This window comes from Pelodiscus sinensis, chromosome 32 (assembly GCF_052426305.1).
Source record: "Pelodiscus sinensis isolate ZL-2025 chromosome 32, ASM5242630v1, whole genome shotgun sequence".
Classification (NCBI taxonomy): Eukaryota; Metazoa; Chordata; order Testudines; family Trionychidae; genus Pelodiscus; species Pelodiscus sinensis.
Genome location: NC_143083.1, coordinates 14237980 through 14262510, shown reverse-complemented (window position 1 = coordinate 14262510; position 24531 = coordinate 14237980). Strand labels below are relative to the sequence as shown.

General features: G+C 40.9%; 1 protein-coding gene across 10 annotated transcripts; it reads left to right on the top strand.

The window, feature by feature from the left end:
- The first annotated feature begins 753 nt into the window (after positions 1–753).
- On the top strand, positions 754–23844 carry PWWP3A (PWWP domain containing 3A, DNA repair factor). 10 transcript variants are annotated; one of them, XM_075902679.2, is made up of 16 exons: positions 778–899; positions 2645–2676; positions 3645–3702; positions 3955–4065; positions 5942–6033; positions 7713–7783; positions 8389–9429; positions 11641–11763; positions 12455–12525; positions 14216–14295; positions 14981–15041; positions 15528–15603; positions 17692–17742; positions 18428–18855; positions 19785–19873; positions 21050–23844. In XM_075902679.2, the coding sequence occupies exons 4-16, from the start codon at positions 4009–4011 to the stop codon at positions 21135–21137; spliced, it is 2328 nt and encodes a 775-aa protein (XP_075758794.1). In that variant the 5' UTR covers positions 778–899; positions 2645–2676; positions 3645–3702; positions 3955–4008; the 3' UTR covers positions 21138–23844. The 10 variants fall into 10 exon arrangements, with proteins under 10 accessions (XP_075758798.1, XP_075758794.1, XP_075758799.1 ...); XM_075902678.2 differs by lacking the exon at positions 778–899 and adding an exon at positions 1051–1090; XM_075902684.2 differs by lacking the exon at positions 3645–3702 and having other exon boundaries at positions 779–899.
- The last annotated feature ends 687 nt before the right edge of the window (positions 23845–24531 follow it).

Genomic DNA, 24531 nt, shown 5'->3' with positions numbered 1-24531 from the left:
CTGGGTCAGACCAAACTTCCATCCAGCCCAGTATCCTGTTGGCTGATAGTGGCCAATACCAGATGCCCTAGAGGGAGGGACATAACAGGTCATCCTCACATGATCCTCTCCTGTCATTCATTTCCACATAAACAGAGGCTACAGACACCATTCCTACCCATCCTGATTAATAGCCATTGATGGACCTAACCTCCATGACTCTATACAGCTCTTTTTTGAACCCTGTTAAAGTCCTACTCTTCACCACATCCTCCGGCAAGGAGTTCCACAGGTTGCCGGTGCGCTGAGTGAAGAAAATCTTCCTTTGGTTCGATTTAAGCCTACTGCCTATTCATTTCATTTGGTGACCCCTGGTCCTTCTATTATGGGAACAAGTCAATAACTTTTCCTTATTTACTTTTCCCACACCAGTCGGGATTTTAGAGCCCTCTAGCTCCCCCAGCCCCCTCTTTCCTCAAATCCCCATCTTTTTCATCTCTCTTCATACGGGACCAGATCCAAACCCCTCATCGATTTTGTTGCCAAGGCATCTTTTTTGAGAGGAGGCGACCCCATCTGCCCCAGTGCGCAAGATGGCGGCCCCATGGATTTCGACAGAGGCAGTGAGAGCGCACAGCCCACTGGGGACGGGACCCGCCCCTCAGCCCATCGCCTCAGGACAGCGCCTCGTGACGCAGCCTCCCAACCGTCCTTTTATCCAGGCACAGTCAGGCGCTGCTGCGTCACTTCCGGACGTGCTGACACCACGACGAGTGGGGAGGGGGGGGGTAGGGCGAGGCGGACCGGAGCCCAAGTCCAGCGGAGGAGGGGCGGGCTCAAAGGAAGACCCGCCTTCTGATTGGCCGCCCGCGCTTTTCCCCGCCTCTCCTCTCCTCGCCGCCTCCGCCCGCGAGCGCCAGGTTGGAAAGCGGACGGGCCCTGGGGTGGGCGGGGCCGCGGCGTGGCGCGCGGAAGAGCTGTTGGGGCGGGGCCAGAACGAGGCTGGATAGGGTGGGCGGGGCCCGGGCGGCTGCGTCCTGCTCACGCTCGCGCGCGGCGGGCGAAGTGGGCGGGGCTGGGTCGCTGAGTCCTGGCTGCGTAGAGCTCTGAGGTAACAGAGGGGGGGGCGGCTTGGTCCTGGGGGGTCTCCAGCTTCCGGGTGGGGTCGCCCGCGGGAGAGGGGCCCTGCAGGGGGGCCCCTCCCCCTTCTCCCGCGCACCCCCAGGGTCCCCCCCAGCATGGGGGTCTGGAGGAATTTGGGGGGGGGCAAACTGCTCACCTTAGGGGGTGTCCCTGACCCCCCCTTCTCCCGCGCACCCCCAGGGTCCCCCCCCCAGCATGGGGGTCTGGAGGAATTTGGGGGGGGGGCAAACTGCTCACCTTAGGGGGTGTCCCTGACCCCCCCTTCTCCTGTGCACCCCCAGGGTCCCCCCCCCAGCATGGGGGTCTGGAGGAATTGGGGGGGGCAAACTGCTCATCTTAGGGGGTGTCCCTGACCCCCCCTTCTCCTGTGCACCCCCAGGGTCCCCCCCCAGCATGGGGGTCTGGAGGAATTTGGGGGGGGCAAACTGCTCATCTTAGGGGGTGTCCCTGACCCCCCCTTCTCCTGTGCACCCCCAGGGTCCCCCCCCAGCATGGGGGTCTGGAGGAATTGGGGAGGGATGGGGCCCTTCTGAAGGGGGGGGGTCAAATGAGTCAGCCCACCTCAGGGGGTGTCATGGCACTGCCCTCACCCCCCCCTTGCCTGCACCCTCACAAAGGGGGTGTCAGTGGGGGCTCAGCCCCTCTTCCTAGTAAAGCTGGGCTGGGCTGTATGAAGTTTAAAACCCTCCCCTTTCCCTGGGGGGGGGAGACTTTAAAGGGCCCTTTTGTTTTCTCTCCCCTCCCCTCCCCCCAGCTGTCTGACATCAGCTGTCATTCCCTCCCTTAGCCCCCCCCCCCCCCCCCCCCCCCATCCCCAGGCATTAATTTTCCTGAGGATGGGTTGGGACTTGTGGGGAGGGGTGTCTCTTCTGGCTTGGCACTGTGTTTCCGGGGGGCCAGATTCTGTGCTGGACTCTCGCTCTGCACATGCTCGTCTGGCACTGATGAGGTATATTTGTGGTAGACTGCTGGGCTGAACCTTGTTTCTGTGCAGTAGCCCATGTTTCCTGTGGCAGCTTTTTGGCATGAGTGAAATTTCACTGGAGTACAGCAAAACAAAGGGAGGCAGAATAAAAGTGGAAGCGGCATGTTTGGGTTGTTCTGAGCTAGGAATTAAAGTGCTATTTCTGCTCTAATGTAATGAATATAAAAACAACAAGGAGTCTTGTGGCATCTTAAAGACTTAACAGATTGGGGCATAAGCTTTTGTGGATAAAAACCACTTAGATGCATAGAGTGAATCTGACATGGTTTGTTTTTACCCATGAAAGCTTATGCCTAAATAAATGTTAGTCTGTATCTGCAAGAAAAAAGACATACACGTCTAACCCTCTGAGTCTCGTATGTAGCAATTATATCTTAATTTTTTAGCAAGACTAAAAATAATATAACTTGTTTAGTGCTGATAAGGTGCCTGTGTTTGAGTTAAGAAGTAGGATGTAATCTATCCAAAGGGCAAAATTGCCTCCAGAAAGGGAACACAAAACACAAGGGAGTTATTTGTAAATATCTCACATTTCAGATTACAGTGGCGTTTGTCCTAACTTAAACAAGGTAAGAAGTACAGTATGGTCTCCTTTAGGTTTTACATTTTAAATATGGTAATTACACTTTACTTTTCACTCTTAGCCTTTCACCTGTAGGACCAAAGAACAATATTTCATGTAAATTAAGTCTTCAGCCTTGTAAGTATGTGAACATTCTGGCTCTTAATATGTAATTGATTGAATTTTTCAAGTCTCTAACTAACATGTAAAACATTTTTAATCTGAAAAATTCATATTCTCTAAATAAGCCTCAAAAAAGATTGCCAATTTTGACACAAGTTGCAGGATGTAACAATTTACCTAGAGAAACCTGGGAAGCACTCACTTTGCAATGCTATAAATTAGACTATTTGGGTATTTTGTAGAAATGCTGATTATCAGAATTTGGTAAAAAATCCTTTCCAAATAAGTCAATGGACAAACTAAACAGGTACGCTGTTATCCTCTAGCATGCACTGGACTGCACTGATAATGTTTCCTCTTAATTTTTTTCATCCATGTGCAGAGTAAATGTTATGTGCACCAAGGCATGTGTGCCCACCAGAAGAAACACATGCTCTCAACTGTGGGCGCATTGTTAATCAACGGGGCAGCATTTGAATCTTTCCTGTGTGGCCACCCAAGTGCACAACTTCAGGCTACGTCTAGACTGCAAGCCTCTTTCAAAAAAGAGCATCTAGACTACAGCCAGTCTGGATGCTCTCTTTCAAAAAAGCACAGTTTGCATTACATAGCACCTTTTTTCGAAACAGCACTTTCGAAAAAAGGCGTTATTCCTCGTAAAATGTGGTTTTCCGCGGTCGAAAAAACTGCCGCATTCTTTCGATTTACTTTCGAAAGAATGTAGCAGCAGTCTAGATGCAGGTAAAGATTTTTCGAAAAACGGCCACTTTTTTTCGAAAAATCCCTGAAGTCTAGACACACCCACAGAGAACACTGATAATTGAAATGCCGTTATTTTGTTCTCATTTGTAGGTTCTCACTATTAGATTCCTCAGTACAACAGGACCACTCTAGCAACCTAAAAAACATGGTTAGTGTGTTGCACTAGTCTAGAATGATTTGTACTTTGTACATTAGTATTATCAAGGATAGCTATTAATTCTGAGAAGTGTATGTACAAAGCAAATGGGTGAAATGTAACAGAAATCTACAATATTCAAAAAGCGATAATTGTGTAAGAGTAAATTGTTTTGAGATATTACATGACTCTTACTTCATAAAGTAAATTGAGTTGTAAAAAGACTTATACTTAGAGATCCATGTAATATCAATCGTGTTTCAGAATACACTGAGCCTGGCAGAAGTTACCTTGGGTCATTCTACATGAAGCACGATAATGACAGATCAAGAATATATCCTGTGCAAATGGAAGAACCGTTTATGGCCAGCAAAGGTGAGAGCATTATGCTTACAATATGAATAGGTATAGTAACGAGGAGAAACGTTGTGCAGGTTTTTCTCCCACCCTCAAGATATACAGAAAAGATCATGTGATCATAAGATATGTGATCAAAACCAAAGCAACTTACTCTATTTGAAACTCGCTGTTTGGCGATCACACCAGAAATGAATTACCTAGGCCAAAAGAATTTGGACTGAGAGCAACAAATCTTCCTTAGAAATTATGATTTCCTAGCAGATTTGGGTATAAAAATCAGAAGGATACTCATAAGATGTATTGTTATTAACCTTGTATTCAACAAGAGAGATTTTAATTTGTTCGCTCCTGTCATATCAAGTTTTGCAGGAACTGTGTATGTGCCAAAATAAAGACACTAACATGCCACCATAGTACATGTGATATAAATACAAAATTTTTGTGCACGTTTTCTTTTTAGAGTTTTATTGGGCATAGAAACGGGTTGAGGAAAGGAATACCAGCACTGTTGCATTAGCAAACATATTCTGTGAAATAGTTTTCTTGTATTCACAAGATGCTCCAGACCTATTCACTTCAGATTTCATTCAAAGAGCATGAATCAAAACCAAATGATGATTGGGACAACGAGGAAGAGAAGTTGGCGTCGTGAATATAAAATGCACCTTTTGTGTTGATCTGCTGCAGAAAAGAGCAGACTAAAATAATGTATCAAAATACGCTAAATCAAAGAAAGCGAGTACATTTATCTTAACCTCAATTAGTTTGACCAATCCAAATCTCTGGACTTTCTATGAGTTAGTTGTGGCAGCACAGTTTTCTCTGTGGCTTAGCTGAAATTTCTTTCCAGGCTGATATAAACACATACTATTTTTATTTGAAAATGGTTCAGTCTCTAGACAGGTTAGAAAGCAAATTGGTTCTGTCTGTTTTCAGTTCAGCAAGTGTGAGAAATAACAAGAATAGAAAAAGGCCTTCAGAGGAAAAATATGAAACTTTATGGCCTTTTGACTCTGTTAAAGCTTATACCCTGCTAGGGGACAGACTTGATTGAATAGAATCTTTTCTACGTCCACCTTCTGTGAAATTAGTTTTCTTAAAATAGCCTCTTACAACATTCGTGGAACGTTTGTTTCCATGGGGTGATATGGCATCTTCTAATCAAACATAATTTTTATAAAGTAGGTCCAAATCTATAAACTTTAGCAAATGCTCCTTAAAAAAACAATTACAATTTGAGACAATGCTATCTGTTTTAAGTAAAAGCTAAGACTGATTTTTGGATGCTACTTTGCAAGGCTTCAGGGACATTAGTGCACAGAAGTGGTGCTGCTCTGTTAAATCAGAGGTGGGGAACCTCAGGCACAAGGGCCAGATGCAGCCTCCAGCTAGCCTGGATCTGGCCCTCCTGGCTCAGAGTTCCCCCCAGATTGGGGATCCCATGCTGGTGCTCCAGTTCTCCTGCTGCCCTACTGTGGGGCTGGAGCACACGTCTGCTAGGCTGGGTGCCCTCGGCTCTGGTGTGCGAGAGGCATGTTGGAGTGTCTTTTCCCTTCTCAGGCGAGAGACACGTCACTGAGTGTTTGGAATTTTTGTTTTGCTTCTAAGTTGGGCGTGGCCCCCAACCCCAAGAAGGTGCCCCACCCCTGTGTTAAATGGCTTGACATGCAAATAATGTTAAAAATTACGTGGAGAGGAGGAATACTTAATGTAAAATGGATTTAATTGCATATTATATCAGCTATAGCTAGGACTAGATTCTTCCTTATATCATAGCTATCTGAGTTTCTCCCCATGCTTTCACTTGGAGTGCATGTTCTATCTATGCCATCTTTACTCATATGAAAAATTGTGTGCATGGCTGTAAAAAATGATGCTTTTCTTCATTTAGGTTTTATCCAAAATCAGAACATCCAGAAAACCAGTTGTTTCTAAAGCAAAAGCAGCCTCTTTCAAAGTTGAAATACTTGGCCTGGAAGAACAGTTAAGTACCCTTGTCATTACAGGCAGTCCCTGGGTTATGTACAAGATAGGGACTGTAGGTTTGTTCTTAAGTTGAATTTGTATGTAAGTCGGAACTGGTACATATTGTAGGGGAAACTCTAGCCAAACATTTCTCCAGAGCTCAGTTTTATTCTCCCACACCTCACTTCCCTCAGTCCTTTATTCTCAAGCTGAGGTGTCTGCTGAGAAAAGCCTCTCCACGTCTCCCTACTCTGCTGGGAGGGGTTCTAGCTTTGCGTCTCCCTGGTCTGCTGGGGGGAAGCAGCTAGTGCGGGGTTGCCTCACCACGTTTGTAAGTAGGGATCTGATGTAAGTCGGATCCATGTAACCCGGGGACTGCCTGTAATCCTCTTTTATTTAAGAGTGAAAATGTGGCAAATCTATAATCACTGGTTCCTGAAACTGTCTCTAAAACAAGATAATTGATTTTTAAAGTGTCTTGTGGGATAGGTTTTAAGTGCATAAAACCTTATGACTGTTGAAGAATTGTACTAACATGCCATTCTTAATGTGTTCTAGACTTGGTTTTGAAACCTGTTTCATGATCATTTAAAAGTACCAAAGTCTCCTGATATTTCAGAAGGCAAAAGATAAAGTTTCTTATTTTGTTTACTGCAGAATATATATAATCATTGAAATATTTTAGATTGTGGACTTGATGTATTCTACCTTACCAGTCAAGATCTTCATTCTATTACAGTAAAACTCCATTAGTCCGGCATCCAGTGCTCCGGGACTCCTGATGGTCTGGCACCATCAGGAACCCGGAAGTCCTGGGGCAGCCGGACAGGCTTCCCTCATTCTGCTGCTGCTGAAACTGACCAGCAGCTGAATCGGGGAAGCCAGGAGCAGAGCAGCTGGGGTGCTGCCGGGTTGGTCTCGTAGCGCTGCCCCTCGGGGCTGCGGGACCAACCTGGCAGCACCCCGGCTACTCTTGGGGACGCCTGGGGCAGAGCAGCTGGAGTGCTGCCGGCTTGGTCCCACAGCACCGAGGGGTGGCGCTACGGCACCAACCCAGCAGCACTCCAGCTGCTCTTGGGGACGCCTGGGACAGAGCAGCTGGGGTACTGCCGGGTTGGTCCCGTAGCGCCGTCCTTTGACGCTGCGTGACCAACCCGGCAGTACCCCAGCTGCTCTGTCCCACGTATCCCCAAGAGAAGCTGGAGTGCTGCTGGGTTGGTGCCGTAGCGCCACCCCTCGGCGCTGCAGGACCAACCCGGCAGCACCCTAGCTGCTCTATTGCAGGCATCCCCGGTTCAGCTGCTGCTGAAACTGATCAGCAGCGGCTGAATCAGGGACGCCTGGGGCAGAGCCGGACTATCGTAAGGGGGGGCTATGAGGGGTCTGGGGTGGCATCCCCTTCCACCCCACTCCAGACCCCTCATAGCCCCCCCTTCTGATAGTCCGGCATATCTGATAATCCGGCACCCCCTGGGTCCTAAAGGTGCCGGATTATCGGAAGTTTACTGTATTGTCTTTACGGTCCACGCTAATCAGCAAATTATGCTGGTTTTTTCCTCTCAATGTGATAGTTGTGTTCTGCTAATCAATATCGGTTCCTCAGTATTTTGATTTCTTATGGCCTAAAGAAAACAAAACTTCTTAATGTAATGTCATTACCAATTTAATACTCTAGAATAATTTTACTGTATTTTCAGGACTAATGTGAACAGTACCGACACTGAGCCATTGGAGAAAGAGCACATACAAAGAATTGCCTCTGAATTAGGTGGAGTAATTTTAAAGCTTTAATAATTTTCATGACCAGTAGGAAAGGGTGAAATAGATGGGTGGATAGCTACATACCTGACTCATGCAATTCCCAGTGAGGCTTCCAAAATCAGCAGTGCCGTAACTAGCTAATTTTGCGCCCGAGGTAAGAATATAAAATTGCGCCCCCTCATGATTACATATTCATAGTAGTTATTTTGTAGAAAAAGGGAAAATACATTATTATTATTACCGTATTTTCCGGCGTATAAGACGACTTTTTATGCTAAAAAACATCCCCAAAAAATCGGGGGTCGTCTTATACGCCGGGTATACAGGCAGTCCCCGACTTCCAGGTACTAACGGGGCTTTTCTCGCCCCGGAGGACACGGACTGCAGGACCTCGCGGTCCCGCCGCCCGTGTACTCCGGGGCGAGAAAAGCTGCTCCGCGTCTCCCTGGTCTGCAGACCAGGAAGACGCGGAGTAAAGCCGCAGAGGGGCTCCGGCAGCGGGGCAGCCCAGGCGCTCTGTGATGCACCATGCAAGAGACACTAGAAAAACAGTATGTTATCTTTTTAATACACAAAGGAAAAGTCATTACTTCTTGATATCTCTTTAAGCAGATCAGAAGAATAAGCCTAGGCATCCTGTGGAAGAACTGAAGTATCGCAAAGCTCTTAAAATCGCTCTAGATATTTTGAGTAACTTTCCGAAACAAGTACGGTCTTCAGATGATAGACAGACTACTCGATCAACACAGAAAGAGAATAAAATAACTTCATTACCTTCTTCTGTGACTAGATGTCCAGTATTTTCCCCAAAAATAGAATTGGAAGGAGGTGAATCCTTGAAGGAAAAAAGGGAACAAAAGACACCCAGTCCACAAACTGATACAGAAAAAAACAAACAAAAATGTCAGCTCAGTTCAGAGGAGGCAGCTAAAACATGTGGAAATGGAACAAAATCGTCAGTATCTGAATCTGGGGACTTTTCTAGGACATGGCAGTCAGAAAGCCAGCACTGCAAGACATTTAAATCAAAAGTAAAAACGTTAAAAAAACAGAAAAAAGTAAATTCCGAATTGTTGCAAAAGTCCAAAACAGGAAAAAACGTCTCCCCATTGCTAAAAAAGAATGAGAAAAGTACAAAAGGAAGAAAGAGACCAAGAGATGCGGGTGAACCTTCATCTCCTCGTACTGAATTCCCAGATGATACAGCACGTGCTTTTGTTAGTGAGAGTACCCCAATATCTTCTTCCTGTAATTCTGCCACTTTAATATCAGTTGGAAAAAGACCAAATGTTAGGCGGCTACCCAGAAAGAGATTGCTGGATTTTTCTATTACGTGTGCCTCACCTGAATTGGGGAATAACATCAGTGGCAAGAGTGACTCTCCAGCAAAGAAAATCAAAATTTTAGATGGGAGCAGAGAAACAGTGAATTCAAAGTGTGCTAGCTGGAAACAAAAGACTACTGCAGTTTCACCAACATGCAGAAAAAGGGGATGTATAAGTGGTCCTGAACCTTTATCTGGTGCTTCTGAACACAAAGATTCTTTGGATAGTCCTCTTTCTGAGCTTGAAAAAGAGAATCAGGCTATTTCACACAATCCTGTGAATAAAGCTAAAAACTGTCAGCTACCTGATTTTGATGAAGACGAAGAAGGTAAATGTTTCATTGGGGGAACTAGGACCTTTATGTGACTTGATGCTCAAATACTACCTATTTTTGTGGGAAGTTGCAATAGCTTGGGGAAGGCGTTAACTGAATATGCAGTTTATACCAACATCCACCATGGCCAGTGCCTCTACCCAACCTTTTTATTTAGTTTCCCTGAAATTTAAATATTGGCTAGAAGGAAGGTAGTCCCCTTTGGGGGAAACATCATTTTCTCCATTTAAGCAGTGTTTAGGTTTGAGAGTTATAATGCAGAATCATATACCAGTACTAGCTGTGATTCACCAAATTTTATTTTTTATTTAGCTGTTTTTATTTAGGAAGCTTACAACTCCTATCCATGTAAATATCAGACATAAAACAATAATCATTACAACAGTGAGATTTTAAGAAAAACGTACAGTGGTATAATAATTGGATCTCCCTATTAATAAGCTGTTAAGATGTTCACTGTTGTACCCTTTCAGTACTCGTGATGTCATTTCTACTTCAGTAAATGTTTTAACTTTTAGCTGTGCCAGACAGCTCTCTGTTTTGCAGTTTAGCGTTATAGTGGGAACTTCCAAACCTTCCATTAATTGATAGGATTTTACTGCCCTTTAGTGTTCTGATAGTAACTGATAAGTTTCTTAACACATTTGTTTTGAAGGTTTTAGTTCTTTCGCTGAACAGTTCATATGAAAATCACGCAAGCTTATATTTTAATGCCTAGTCAATTCCTCCTGTAATTCTTCAGTGTTAATTCTTGACTTGTCTCCCATCCTTTTACTTGATGTTTTACTCTTTGAATATCTACAGTTTCTACATCCATTGACAAGTGTACTATTATAAAGAGGCAGATAATACTTGTATCTTGAGCACTCAATTTCACATCTTGCCTTGCTCGCCACTCCTTCGGATTTTGTTTGAATTCCATTTTTCCAGAATTCACAGCTCTAAAGAGCATTAATAAGCCTGTTCTATTTCCAGTTACGAAGTTCATTAAATTAGTGACAAGTGCTTAGATGCTTCCTTCCAATTGCATTTTTTTTCATAGATGGTCTTGGTCAAAGCTGAAGCATAGCTTGCTGTTTTTTTTAAATTTTTTGTACTGTGCAAAAAAGCTGGCTAGTACATGCTTATAGATATATTATCTCTCTCCAGTGTGTGAATCATCACTGAACTTCTTACTTATGGATTAATCTGTATAGATCATGTTGTGTGTTGTAGTAGAATTATGATGCAGATAAGTAGCCACCTCATGGCATCTCCTTATGGCCTCAGGGCGGTCCCTCATGTAGCTCTTCACCTCAGTTTGCCTTCTTGGATCCCCAAATCCACTCTGCACAGGGTTTTTCCCAGTATGGTTGCCATTGGCTTCTGTAGGGTTTAATTTATAAAGTTAAAAACAAAATGCAAAAGTTCTCTCTCCAGCATCTAGTTACAGACAAGACTCCCTTGGTCTGTTCAGAGTCCCTTCTGCTTCTGCAGGCTGCTCCCAGTTCTTCCTAAATGTAGCATTTCCTTTGCGCTCAGGGTCTTCCCTGTAGGTACTCCTCTGTAGTCTTCCATGCTTCCCCCTTATTGCAGCCACTTTCTGCCTGACCCTTCATAGAGAATTGGCAGTCCGCATCCGCTTGGTCCCAGGCTCTTCAGCCCAAGGGCAAGCCATGCTGTATAATATGGCTAAATACCCATGAACTAATTTGCATGCATTTTATATTTGAATAATTATTTCTTCAATACTCATATTGCTACTAGCTTGTCTGTCTAAAATGAGATTAGCTTGTCTGTCTAAAATGTATTCTGTTTCCTTCAATTTAGGCAGCTCATGTGTTTTGACTTTCTCCCTTTCTCTGAGCCATAAGGATTCTTCCTTAGCAAAAGTCCCTCCCCCCTTTCTTTCTTAAAGACTTTTATTGTTTCCAGATACTTGTTTAGAGAAATCTGCTCCTCTCCCCTTCCTAATTTCTTAGGCTCTTAACTCTATTCACTGGCTAGCCTCTGATTTTACACCAATATAAGTTTGATAACTCCATTTGAATTTAATAGAATTATGCCGGTGTGCCTAGGGTAGAATGCACAAGGGCAAATTTTCATAGCTTAATGAATGAAGGTAATGAACTCAGTCATTCAAAACAATCTGAAAAATATCCTAATAGTAATTCTTAATGACCCGAAAAACATGATAAAACAATTCTTATCTCACTTCACTGACAGGATTGGAATCCTCTGATCTGTCTTTGAAGTTTTGCTCTCCAGGAAGTGTGTCTCTTGACTCAACTTTAGTAGATGAGGATGAAGAGGAAGATGAAGAACTTCCTAGTATTCTTTTACGTCAAGGTAAGAAGAGAATGTAACTAGTCTTTGGAAAGAGCTGCTAGTGATGCGATGACTTTTGTCTTTTCCCCTTTCACTGCAGATGTGAGTGAATGTCAGAGGATGTGTATGTTACCCAGTCCCACCATGGAGCTGGAAGTATATACTTTGCGTACTATGCTTCCCTTTAGGCATAGTTCACAAAAAACTTCTATACTTGTTGCTTTGGCTCCCTCATTTAGCCTCGCCAAATCTTTTTCTCTATCTGATCCATATTCCAAAAAATTATAATGTCATTATATAATCAGTGGGGCACTTTGTTCTTGAATACAAAGAACAAAGATTAGGTTACCCATCTTAATTTAAGGCTATTGTATAGGCATTAAGAGAAGGGTGATGAGTGATTTAGGGCCATGGAAAAAAACTCTTATACAAACAGAGATGGAAATGTTAGGCTATTTTACCTTAAAGGTGTAACAACAAAAGGGCATGGTGATAACATACAGAATAATGACCAGTGTAGAGACTAGCTCAGATGCATCTATTCTCCTTGTCTCATAACACAGAAACAATACACAGCACAAAGATATCCTGTTTCTTACTGTAACTTACAAGGTGGTACTTTAGAGACTTACTTGTTCGTGTAGCATCGCTGATGTTCAAATATGACTTGTCTAATTATGTAGTCCAATTAATTTTATTTTTTTTGCCATAGAACCATGTTCAATTGAGCCAGGGATGTTAGTCTGGTGCAAATTGCCAAGATACCCATATTGGCCGGCAGTGGTAAGAACAGCACATTGCTTCTATTTTGAAAATGGGATCTGAGAGTCTGATTCTGAAACCTAAATGGCTTATACTGAGTAATGTTCAGCCCCAACTGACTTCAGGGCGAGTTGAGAACACTCAGTCCTCTTCCCCATGTTGTGTTTGTTCAAAATAAATGCTACCTGAAAGCAGGATAGACTTTTGCTTTCACATGGCAAGGATTGCGGTGCAGATCTGAGCTTGCTAAATGAACTGTGAAGGATTTGTATGCCCCTCTTGTGTATAGAGACCACCTAAAAGAAATTTATCTTTTAAAATATCAAGAATGTCAAAGCTAGACTTCTTTAGTTTAGCTGGAAGAATTTCTTTTGGATGTGTGTGCAGAAGGGTGTTGTGTCAAATGTTTCATTAGTGCTCACTTCCACTAAGTTAAATAGGGCTATGGACAAAAGATGCCACTATTATAGATTCAAAGTGCTCATTAGGCATTTGAATTAAATATTTTGTAATAGAAAACAACCCACTTCCCAAGGCTTTATCTCCCTAGTGAAAATTAATGCTTTGCTAAGCTGCTTATCGGTCTTGATTCTTGTGATGTTTTCCCTCATCCACTAATCACTGTAATATTTCAGGGTAAAGAGAACTTAAATTTTGAATGCAAAAGTGAGCAGGGGCAAAACTATTTTTGTAAAATCTTCTAACACAATCTTTAAATCCCATAAAGTAGAAAAAGGGCAGAACTCCAATATTTTTTTCCCAGAGGTCACCTTTAAGTAAGAGACCGATGTTAAGGATGAAAACTCTTTAGCTGCAAGTTTTGGTCTCTAAAAATAGAGCAATTGCTACAGATTCCTAGAAGGTGATAGTCACATAGGGTACATCTACACTGCGGCACTATTTCAGGATATTTCTGGTATCCTGAAATAGCTATTCCTCATCTTGACAATGCGCCTGTTATTTGAAATCTTTTGAAGTAACGGGTGTGCTATTCCAACGTCCCTGTAAGCCTTGTTCCATGAGGATTAAGGAATGTTTTGGAATAGTGGTTTATTTCAAAATTTGGTGCTGTGTAGACAAATTATCTCAAAATAAGATACACAATTTGCCTAGCTCAAAGTGAGTAGCTTATTTCAAGCAAAGAGTGCAGTGTAGGCTCACCCTCAGAATTTTGTAACGTACGATAAATTCTCCATTGAAACCCATTCTATTAGGTAGTAAAATCTGAGTTCCTCCTTATTCATTGTACTGTTATGTTGCCACTTGTCAAACAGCCAGTATATGGTCCCTCTTATGGCTGTTAATGTCACACTATTCTAATGAAGAAAGAATGACTCATGTACATCATGATGCAGTGTTAACAGTAGCATCCAAAGACAAATAATTCTAAATGATCAGTTACCTACTCTTTAATTTGTAACTTTGATCATGCTACTATACTTTTTTCCAGTGTAAGGCAATAAGGGAATATACTCAGTTAAAAAACCAAACAAACAGGGCCGTGTGCACTCATGCTATTCTTAATGTACACTCATGCTATTCTTAATGTACACATTGTGTTAGCTTTGTTTGCCTATTGGACACTGAGAGTCAAGTTGAATCTGCTTTCTGTAACAGTAATGAAGCAGTGTATAAGGATGCAAGTGGGAATAATGTGATTGCTTTAAGCAATCAAGTTTCTAGTATGTTAACACATCTTTATTTTCAACAGATAAAAAGCGTGAAGCGGAAATATAAGAAAGCAAACGTGCTGCTAATAGAAGGTGGTATGAATGCCAAGAAGGCAAAGGGGTATTTGTTGTTTATATATGTTGATTCTGATTGATTAGTTTCCTAACTTCATTTACCATTTGTTAGAAATTTGCTGTCTTAACCAGAATAGAGGGATTCAGAACATGAATCCTTTTTCTAATACTGAAGCTCAGGGTGGCCAACCATAAAGTAGTTATTAGTTGGTCCATCCTGTTACAACTGCCAACAATCTTTACAGATTTCCATCCCCCCCCCCCCCCCCCCCCCCCCCCCCCCCCCCCCCCCCCCCCTTAAAATGTGCATGGCTTTGTTCAGTGTGTTGCAGAGCATACAGAAGGATACTCAACTTTACAAAAACGCATATGTTGAGTAAAGGTGGATGTACCTGTCCTTATGGATTGGCTTAATTCTGCAAAGCAGCTTCACACTTGCACTTCAGTCTTCATGTGGCCATCTTTATCTCTGGGAGGACCACTAAATATAGCAGTTCTTAAAGCTTGTCAACGTCTCTCCTAAATCGGTTGTCTTGTGCCTAATACGATTTGGTAGCAAACAGTTCTTTGAATATAAACTGGTAGCTCACAAGGATTAAAACTGGTGCAAATTCTATTCTCAAGCTAGTTCTGATTCCTAACATACAGGAAGATGTAGAATTTGAGGGGAAGGAGGGAATATAAGCTTGTCTGCATGCACTGACTATGTTCCTCTTGTTTTGCTCATGCAGTTTCTCAACAGGTCTCAAAAATCTAAAGCACTTTGACTGTGAAGAAAAGCAGAAGCTAACAGTAAGTACAGTAATAAGAAGCAGACTTCACATTTACTTTGTTCAAGACTGCATTCCAGCTGAAAAAAGTTATACAAACAATAGATTTGCAAAAGGACATTTTCATGAAACTGTATTATGGAATAAAGAACAGATAAAAGCCAATGAGTAGTGATTCAGTTTTATTACATCTCTACTAGTTGCAGGATGGGAGAGATCAAAGCTCAGACCATGTTGGCTTTGACTTCTGCAAGCCTTAAGAAATCTTAGGATTCCTCTGTAAAGCAATCCCAAAACCTGGGAACCATTTCTCCCCTTGGAAATAGAAACAAGCAATTTCCTAAGCAAGGTTCATCCATTTTATGATGGCAATGGACACATTAATCAGTTGCAGAATATCACTGACACAATGTCTCCACATTGTTTTTGATTGGATAGGAGAGGAGGAATTATTGAGTTTTTAAAAAAAATCCAACCCCTTGACTTTTTTTATATATATATATTGTAGGACAAAGCCAAAGAGGACTACAGCCAGGAAATCGAGTGGTGCATTAAACTGATTGCTGACTACAGAATTAGAGTAGGTAAGGAAATGGATCAAGGATGCCAGTCATGTCTGTTGGTGTAGCTGAAGCCTTTATTCTTACAGGACACTGTGGTAGAGTAGAAAACTTGAGACCTGGAATTTATTGCCGGCTGAACTTAACTCTTTCTTTTTGAACAGCATTTTGTCCCCCATGTGATAACTATACCTCACTAGATGCTGAGTCTTGACTAATTAGGTGCTTTGTATCCTCAGAAGAAACATATACACCTGATTTTTTTTTTCTAGTTTCTATAATACTAGCAGATTTATTTAGCGTTGCTCAAGACCTTAACTCAATTAAGGTTTTGGGGGAGGGGGTTGGAAAATAAAAGGAAAATGTACGTGCTTAATTTAAATGATTGTATTATTTAAAAATACAGTATTACGTTATGAAGTTAATGTTTGTTGCAGTTTTCTTTAAAAAGGGATTGTTAAAATTTGTCTACTTTTTTTAGTAAATTTTAAAAATGTGAATTTTTATCAAGTGTGTTTTATTTTCTTCATCCCTATAAAATCTTATGATTTGCTATGTTTTAACAAAAAAGGACTATGGTCAGTTTGGTTTCCAATAACATTTTCTTCTAGTTTTCAGACCTTAAGCATTGATTTAGCTGTGCTAAAACAGAGCAGTACTCCAATGTTCTCCATTTTATCTCTTTCCTGTTAGGTTTATTGACAAGTAATCCTATTCCAGGTTCATCCTATTTTTGTGGCTCATTTTGGTTCAATCTTTCAACATTTGCTCATTTGTGTCACTTTTAAGGCCTGTACTTGATTTGGTGATTCTGTCTCTTTTCTGTTTGGTTTTCTGGGATGCAATCCCATTTTCCTGGCACAACCAAACCCTATGTTACTTTATCTTATGATAGAGGGAGCTATATACCAAATTTAGTGGTCCTAACTCTTGCATATAAACGCTCTAAAATATATAGTAGGTAGTAGAACACTTACCTGGCATTGCTTGGATCCTTCAGGGCAAGGGGCTGGAGGGTGCGGGGGGGGGGGGGTGCAGGAGTCAGGATTGGGCACAGGGGGGGCACATGAAAGGAGGCTGAGAGTGTAACGTGTGCAGGAGCTGGCGGGGGCCACCACTGACTGGGTGGGAAACTTATTTCCACTGCTGTTCCTTGCTACCTCAATGGGGTATAGTTGTCCCAGTTCCCATCTCTGGCCATTGGCTGCTCTCCTGTGATTATTACACAATATAACTGTCCCTGCTAGCAGCCCCCTTCCTTTCCATGTCATGGAAAACAATTGCATTCCAGGCATATCCCATTGTCCTAGCACAAGCAAACCCTGATCTTGCTTTGAAGTTATGATAAAAGGAAGCTGCCTAGTAAATGTGATGGTCCTAGCTCTTGCTGTTTAGGAGGAGTTCTTGAACAAATAGATGGACTGGCTCCCTCACTCAGAAAAACTCTCTAATATAGAGTAAATGAAGTCTGCAAGAGAAAATGTACAAAGATTAAAACATTCCTGTTTTGCTCCCCTCCCCACAGTTGTCAGCTGTGTGAGGGTTCTAATTTTGTGGCACCGTGTTTTGTGGGCTTCACATGGGCTACTTGTTGTGGGCTGAATACCATGGGACCTGAAAAAATACTTACATAGTCCATCAGAGACCGGCAGATCTTCACAGTGCCTCTTTGAAAAGTAGGTTTCCCCATCGTATCGATGGGGAAGAAGTTGAGGCAAGTGACGTGCTCATGGCTCTCTGCTTTGGCAGTAGACCATTAGGCCACATCCTCAAACAAGTAAGTATTTAAGCTTTGAAATGCTCTGTTGAAAGGTGCTGTGTTACGGGCCATGTGGTGGTTAAATATGTTGAATGTCTTTCATAGGTTGAGGAAGATTAATCTGATAAATATCGTTAGTATCTCCTCAGTTTTAAAATTGGCACACTGTATGGGTATTTCACCAAAATATTTTAATGGTTGAATCATGTCTTGATTTATAGCACCTTAACTTGAGCATATTTCCCTAAAAGCTGTAAAGTTCCTTTAGGTGCAGCCTTTACATAGAAAATCTCAAAAGTTGATTTTTCAGAGGTTCCGATTGGATTGACAAAGATGCCTTTATTTTTTTTCAGGATGTCGTTCTTTTACAGGATCCTTCTTGGAATACTGTGCTGATGATATCAGTAAGTATTGACATGGTGAGGCTGGGTTTTTTCCTCATGTCAGCCAGGTAGAAGTCTTCCTAGACAATCTACCTAATTCTTCAAGTTTTTCTGACAACATGCCGATACTTCAGGGATGCCTAAAACTTATGCTGTTAACTTGCCTTAATTTAACTTCATTTTGGCAATGAAAATCTATTGGTCAGTTTTTATAGCACGTTTTTCAATGCTTATGCAAATGAATAATAGTTGTTTAATGTTGTAGATCAGAAATACCCCATTGCCTCCATCTCTTCCCTTCGGTACGGCCCCCAGAGAAAGGGATGGGGCGTGGGGAAATCCATACTACTCTTGCTAGGCATAGATTGTTCATGTGGTATGTGTTTTTTACTTCACCCAGCCCCACCTCACTGACATCCAGAATCGCACAAACAACATTGTGCTTTATGGGGTGCCTTCATTCTTTGTCAATCTAACAACTGCAGATGAAAACTTGATGCCACAGTAGATTAACCAGTGGCTCACTTCATCATGGGAACTCCTAGGTTCGGAGAACGAATTAATTTCCAAACCACTTCTATCCACATTTCAATTCTTTAGTTTCTTTTCTGGCATAGTAAAGGTTTCTCTTCCTGAATCAGATATTTTTATTTTTCTTCTTTGCATTTATTTGGGTGCAGTTACTTAAGACTGGCTTTTCTTTCAGGCTATCCCGTTAGAAAAGAAGTTAATCAAGGTAGAGTACCAATGTCCTTCCCAAACATCGCAGAAGAAGACCTTGAAGAATCTGTGTCAGAAACTACACCTATCTTGCCTTCCAAGAAAGTTCTTCCTGATAGAACAAGAGCTGCCAGAGACAAAGCCAACTCAAAGATCGTTGACTTCATAGTAAAGACAAAGGGGGCAGAAGAGCATCTTGTGGCTATTCTGAAAAGCAAAAAGCAGTCCAGGTGGCTAAGAGAATTTCTGAATTCAAGTCAGTATATGACCTGTGAGACCTACCTTGAGGATGAAGAACAGTTGGACCTCGTGGTGAATTATTTGCAAGAAGTCTGTCATGAAATAGACACTAGGAAGTTGGATGTAAAAAATGGGGATAGAATAAAATTTATTTTGGATGTCCTTTTACCTGAAGTAAGTAAACATCTTACTACTGTTAGATCTTGGTTCAGAGACTTGCTTAATGTTCTACAGTCATTGAGTGACATTTGAGCAAGGCAAGTTTAAAATCTTAGGTTCTTCGAATTAAGTGCCTGACTCTGGATTTAGGCAACTAAGATTAAAAGTTTCAAAATTATTATTAAATCATGTGTCTGTGCCTTAGCCTTCGGAAGTCAAAACTGTACATTTGGTTCAGCACAGCAATCTGAAAGCTTATATGTATATATTGTAAATATTATTTGAATTTTTTTTCAAATTAGCATTATAGGCTGTCTCCTCGGTGTTGCTATCTTATGGAAAAGTGAGTATGCACACCAGCGTAACGGCAGCACGTTCCATTTTAAAATCATTGTCCAGCATGATTTATTCTGAAACTTCATGTAAGCCCCAATTTAAGTATCAAACACTAAGGTTGTTTTTGACAAACCGTTGATGCATAATAAGAGCACTATGCAATAGCTTCCCTGAGCTTATGTATTTCTGGTGTCTGTGTGAGACACTACTGTCTTCCCTAAAGGTAACAGAATAATGCTAATTATAATTTATTTCTGGAATATTTTTATTCTAATCTGTGCATTTTTAAAAAACTACACAACACAATGTTTCCTAAACTCTTTGAATACATCTATTATGTAGCTTATAAAAAATACTTGAAAATTCCCCTTAAGGAACTTTTCCAACTTCTATAGAAACTAAAGCGTTTCTTTTAAAAGTAAATTTAAACTTCTAGCTCTATGGCTGCAAAAGGTCCATCCACGTGTGTTACAGGAAAGTTTATTTCCTGAATTTGATACCTTTAAATATATACTTGTCAAAAACAGGATGAGCAAAGTTTACTAAATAGGATATAACTTTAAACTGTAATGTTCCACTGGCGTCAATAAACTAAAGTTTTCTTACAGGCCATCATTTATGCAATTTCTGCTGTGGATGATATAGACTACAAGAAAGCAGAGGAAAAGTACATAAAGGGACCATCTGTCAGCAAAAGGTATGGTGGTTTAGTGTAATCTCCAGAATTTTACTTGTCAGATTTTTTGCCTAGAAATTAGCCTGATTTGCTTACTTTTGCACACAAAAAATAGCGCATAGCCCCAACTTCTAGTTCATAAGGAAATAGTAGTCATTAGGTTTTACCTTGCTATTCCCTCAACTTTTGGGGAAAAAATTGCAGTATATTCAGATTTAAAGTAAGATTTTTATGCTCAGCAATTATAACTCAATTTGTCAGTAATTGTAACTCTTTAAAAACCTTAGCCTTTGGCTTTTCATCTGTAACTTAAAAAAAAGGGGGGTGGGGGGGCTGGAGTCTCTGACCCGCTTCACTCCCCTTTGTGCTGAGTGACATAGAAGTTGTAATGTTGCTGCAGCTGTCCAGTTGTGAACTCTGATGGTAGAGCATAATTATTAATTGACATAGCGCCAGTGGAGTGTGCCTTTGCCAGCCTCCTCCCTGGCATAAAGGGACATACCATGGGAGGAAGTGAATTTGGCATGGGGAGGGGACGGAATGAAGCCTCCCTAGGCCAATTCTCTGCTGACATGTGGGCTTTTAGGGACCATATCCCTCTGTCTGACGTTAGAGCAATCTATAGGCTGCTCTAATTTCAGTTGACCATAGGACAGCTTAAGAAGTAGGTTGCGGTAACAGGCTCTGTGGTGCATGATTATCCCTCATGGTGCTGAGTGGATATTGTTGCAGGAAAGAGTGGCCTAAGTGAAATTTCAAAGCCGTCCATATTCAGTTGCAAACTTTTGAAAGAGAAACCGCAACATTTTGTTGAGTACTATGAACATTTCAGAGTTACAAACCACCTCCTTTCCCTAGGTGTTCATAACTGTAATCTGTTTTTAATTACGAAGTAGTTTGTATTTTTACCACATAAAAAAAACCTAAACTTCTAGACAAAATGAAGGCCCAAGATTGCAGGCATTCAAAAATAACTTAGATTCCTATTCTAAATTGCCTACATTTTTAAAATGTGCTTTGACTGACCACTTATGATAGTGAAGCTAGCTTCTTTCATTGTCCAGCTGTTGAAATGATTACATGTTGGAAATATTCCTATTGACAAATGGGTATTTTGTCCTCTGATGTCTTTAAGAAGAAGGTAAGTGTATTTTTAATGAGAGTCTCCGTGCAATGTTCTGTTTCTTTTTCTTTCAGGGAAAGAGAAATATTTGACACAGAGATACTAGAAAAAAAGAAACGGGAACTGCGGAAGACTGATCTCACCCCTGAAGACAGCGTCTAGAAACAGCAGTAGGGATCTTTCAAGTCTGCACTGGGGCTGAATGTATATCATGGAGAACCAATCAATTTTTTTATATAAAATGTGAAATATTTTTACTTTTTTATCAGCATGTAAATATCTTTAGTGGATGGGCTGAGTCTTCAGAATGCTGCGTTCTTCCATATGTTGTACTTTCACACCTTTTGTAAGTTGTGGTTTTTTTGGGGGGGGGTTTCTTCTTTCCCAGTGGAACCTACGGTTGCTTTCCTCAGAGAGGTGTAATGCTGAACTCCCTTTAACATTAGTTTTACATTTTTTATGGACAGATTGCTAGTCAGTTTGACTTCACCCTACCGTACTTGAAATGTACTTTAGAACAGTCTAAGAGAATACATGGTAAATACTTTGTAAGGCTTTTGACATAATTATGTAACTTGTATTTGATTTTTTTTTTTTCTGGATTAGCCTTTCAGAATATCTTTGGAAACAAAGGTCATCTCTCAGAGGAACCTGTGGTGATAGAAATGCAGTGTTACAAAATTTAATATAGCCAAGTATTCTTTGGTAGTTTCTTGACTGCTAAATATACCGGGTTTCCGGTATTAAAATGATCAGAGGCTGATTGGCTTTGCTCTACTTTTTAAAACTCGGGGGGAAATAAGAATGCCACGCATTAAAGAGAGCTTCTGTGCTTTGGGTTTCTTTAAGAAGCCAACTTTGAGCTTTTGTGTAAGAGAAGGATTTCCAACACACTAGCATTATTTTGTAATACAACCTGCTCCGTCTCATTTAGAAAGATGAAGGAGTAACTCAATGTGAAGGAATAACTCAATGTGTCCTTGTTTAGCATATTGTGGGTTAATGGAAAGAAACACTTTCTAGGCACACATTGGGTATTTTTATGTCTAACAAATTCAGAAATCAAATCTGCATGAGGTTGTGCCAGCATTAGAGGCAGTTCACATCATGGTATCATAAATTCTTTAGTGTGTGGCAAATAGATTACTGTTGGCTGGCCTACAGTGAAGCTGGCAGACATCCATATTCATTGACAGGATGCTTGTTAATTTGGGATGAGCCAGTCAAAAGATTAGCTATGTATATTCTAGTGATGGTGAGAATCTCTGATCAGGGTGTGGTGTACAGTCTGAACTGATGCATAGTTTGATCCTTGTGAGAAAATGGAATGTAAAATGGAATATTGATTGTGTGTGTGTGTATGTATTATACTCATCTGAATCATTTTTCAAATGACACTAACTGTACTGTATTTTGGGAGTCTATCCTCATTATAGTATAGTGACCTATTTAATAGGTGTATTAAGAATATGAATGTAACAAATGAATGTAAGGATATCATACTAAAATATTACAACTTTTTTTGAAAAAGGGGGTAATGCAGTTTCTATAAACTTTGTCATGGTGTAAAACCTTTAATTACAAACCAGTTGTATAAACATACCTTCAACCTTGCAAAGATCTTGAAAGCTGCTTTTGGCAGACATTAATTACAGATGGAGATTTCTGAGACTTGGTGCTTTCTCCTTACAATGTGCAAACTTCTTATTCAGAAGTGAGATGTAAAAAACCCTAATACAGTCACTGTTACCAGAGAAAATGGGCTACACCAGATGTAGATTTCTTAAAGTTGGAGGGAAGGCTTCTATCACAATGTGATCTTCATTTCCTCTTCTGAAATAAATCATAACCACACATGCACTTTTTATCACTGTTGCCATATTTATAGGACTTCTAAACAATGCTACAATAACTAAAATTCTCGTGTTCTTGAATTACAATCTGAGGAGATGTAACCTCAACAATTCTGATGCCTTATTTTGATGCCTTATTTATATATATCACGCTCTTTCCCCTGTTCATTTTTCCTCTCTCCTTGTCTAATCACATCTTGCAGTAAGATTTTTTTTAAAGTACAAACTAGTACTAATGTCCAGTCTAACTGCACTTTAACCAAGAGTGGATTGTCCTAAAGTAGTGTGTAATGTTGGAGTTTCTTATTTTAATGTGCCTAAGACAATTTAGCCTTGAAAATAATTAAAAACAAAATGGAAACATGATTACATTCAAGAAATCAAAGGCTAGATCGGTTTTTTACTACTATTTTTTTTGGGGGGGGAAGGGTTATGAGTATGTTAAGGCTGAATTCTGTTCCCGGACCCACATTTGGCTGTTACAGACTTCAGTGAGTGCTGCACATATGTATCCAAAGGGTTAATTGTGTCAGTAGATTTCATTGTGATAACACATTTTTCACTCATGTAGAAAGCACATAGACCACTTCTGTACAATACAGATAAATCTGAAGACCACACTTTAACTTCCATGCTAAGATAGTATATTACATTTAACAGTATACATTCAGTATTCATTTTCTTTTGTGTAGCGTATTTACCTTTCTGTGCTATTCTGTGTGACTTCAGTTTCTTAAATACTAATAAACTGGTACCTGATGAGAGATGAACTCTACAACACTTATTAAAATTAAATTCATGTGTGTCAAATACAGCTGATTGTGCTCAGTAAACAAATTTCTAGGAGCATGTTGTATTGTCCGAAGGTTCCAGCTATGAGTATATCCAATACCATTAAATGTATTTGATACAGTATTTGAGATTAAATATTTTGTTGATATTGTAAGATAAATTGGGTGAATGTCAGAAAGTAGTGACCTCTACTGCAATTTTTAATAAAGCAGAATAACCAAAAATCCTGAATTTTAATGAGCTTATTCATTATAGGTGGGTACAGTTGCAAGCTATCTTGTATTAATAAGTGCACCTTTTGTGAGAATTGAAATATAGCCCTTCCACTATTCTTTCAGAAAAATGATTTCTTTTGAAGTTCCTGAGGACAGGACAAGAATCAATGGGTTTAAATTGCAGCAAGGGAGGTTTAGGTTGGACATTAGGAAAAACTCCCTTAGGGTATGTCTACACTACCCCCCCTAGTCCGAACTAGGGGGGGTAATGTAGTCATACGGAGTTGCAAATGAAGCCCGGGATTTGAATTTCCCGGGCTTCATTTGCATAAAGCCGGACGGCTTAGGCTTCCTAATCCGAACTAGCTAGTCCATGCCGCGTGTAGCCGTGCGGCACGGGGTCCGAACTAGCCGGCATTTAAAAATGGCGCCGTCCGGCTTTATGCAAATGAAGTCCAGGAATTTAACTACTAAAGCGTATATCAACAGAAGACCATTATATTGACTCCTTTTTTTGTTTTGGCTTCACAATTTTAACAAATCAAACAAAAACTGCCACTACAGCACTGGAGTTTACTGAGGTATAAGTACAATCAATGTGAAGATTGTATCTGCAAACTTTTCACCAGCTATTTCAGATCAGGCTCAGATCAGGCTTGTATTCTGTTGTAGCAGCCGGGAGACAGTTAGTCACAT

Excerpts from the sequence above, each read along its gene's own strand:
- PWWP3A (XM_075902683.2), top strand. The coding sequence starts at position 4,009 with ATGACAGATCAAGAATATATCCTGTGCAAATGGAAGAACCGTTTATGG. Across the intron at positions 6,034-7,712 it reads ATACTTGGCCTGGAAGAACA|GACTAATGTGAACAGTACCG; the intron begins GTTAAGTACCCT and ends CTGTATTTTCAG. Across the intron at positions 18,856-19,784 it reads TGGATGTCCTTTTACCTGAA|GCCATCATTTATGCAATTTC; the intron begins GTAAGTAAACAT and ends GTTTTCTTACAG.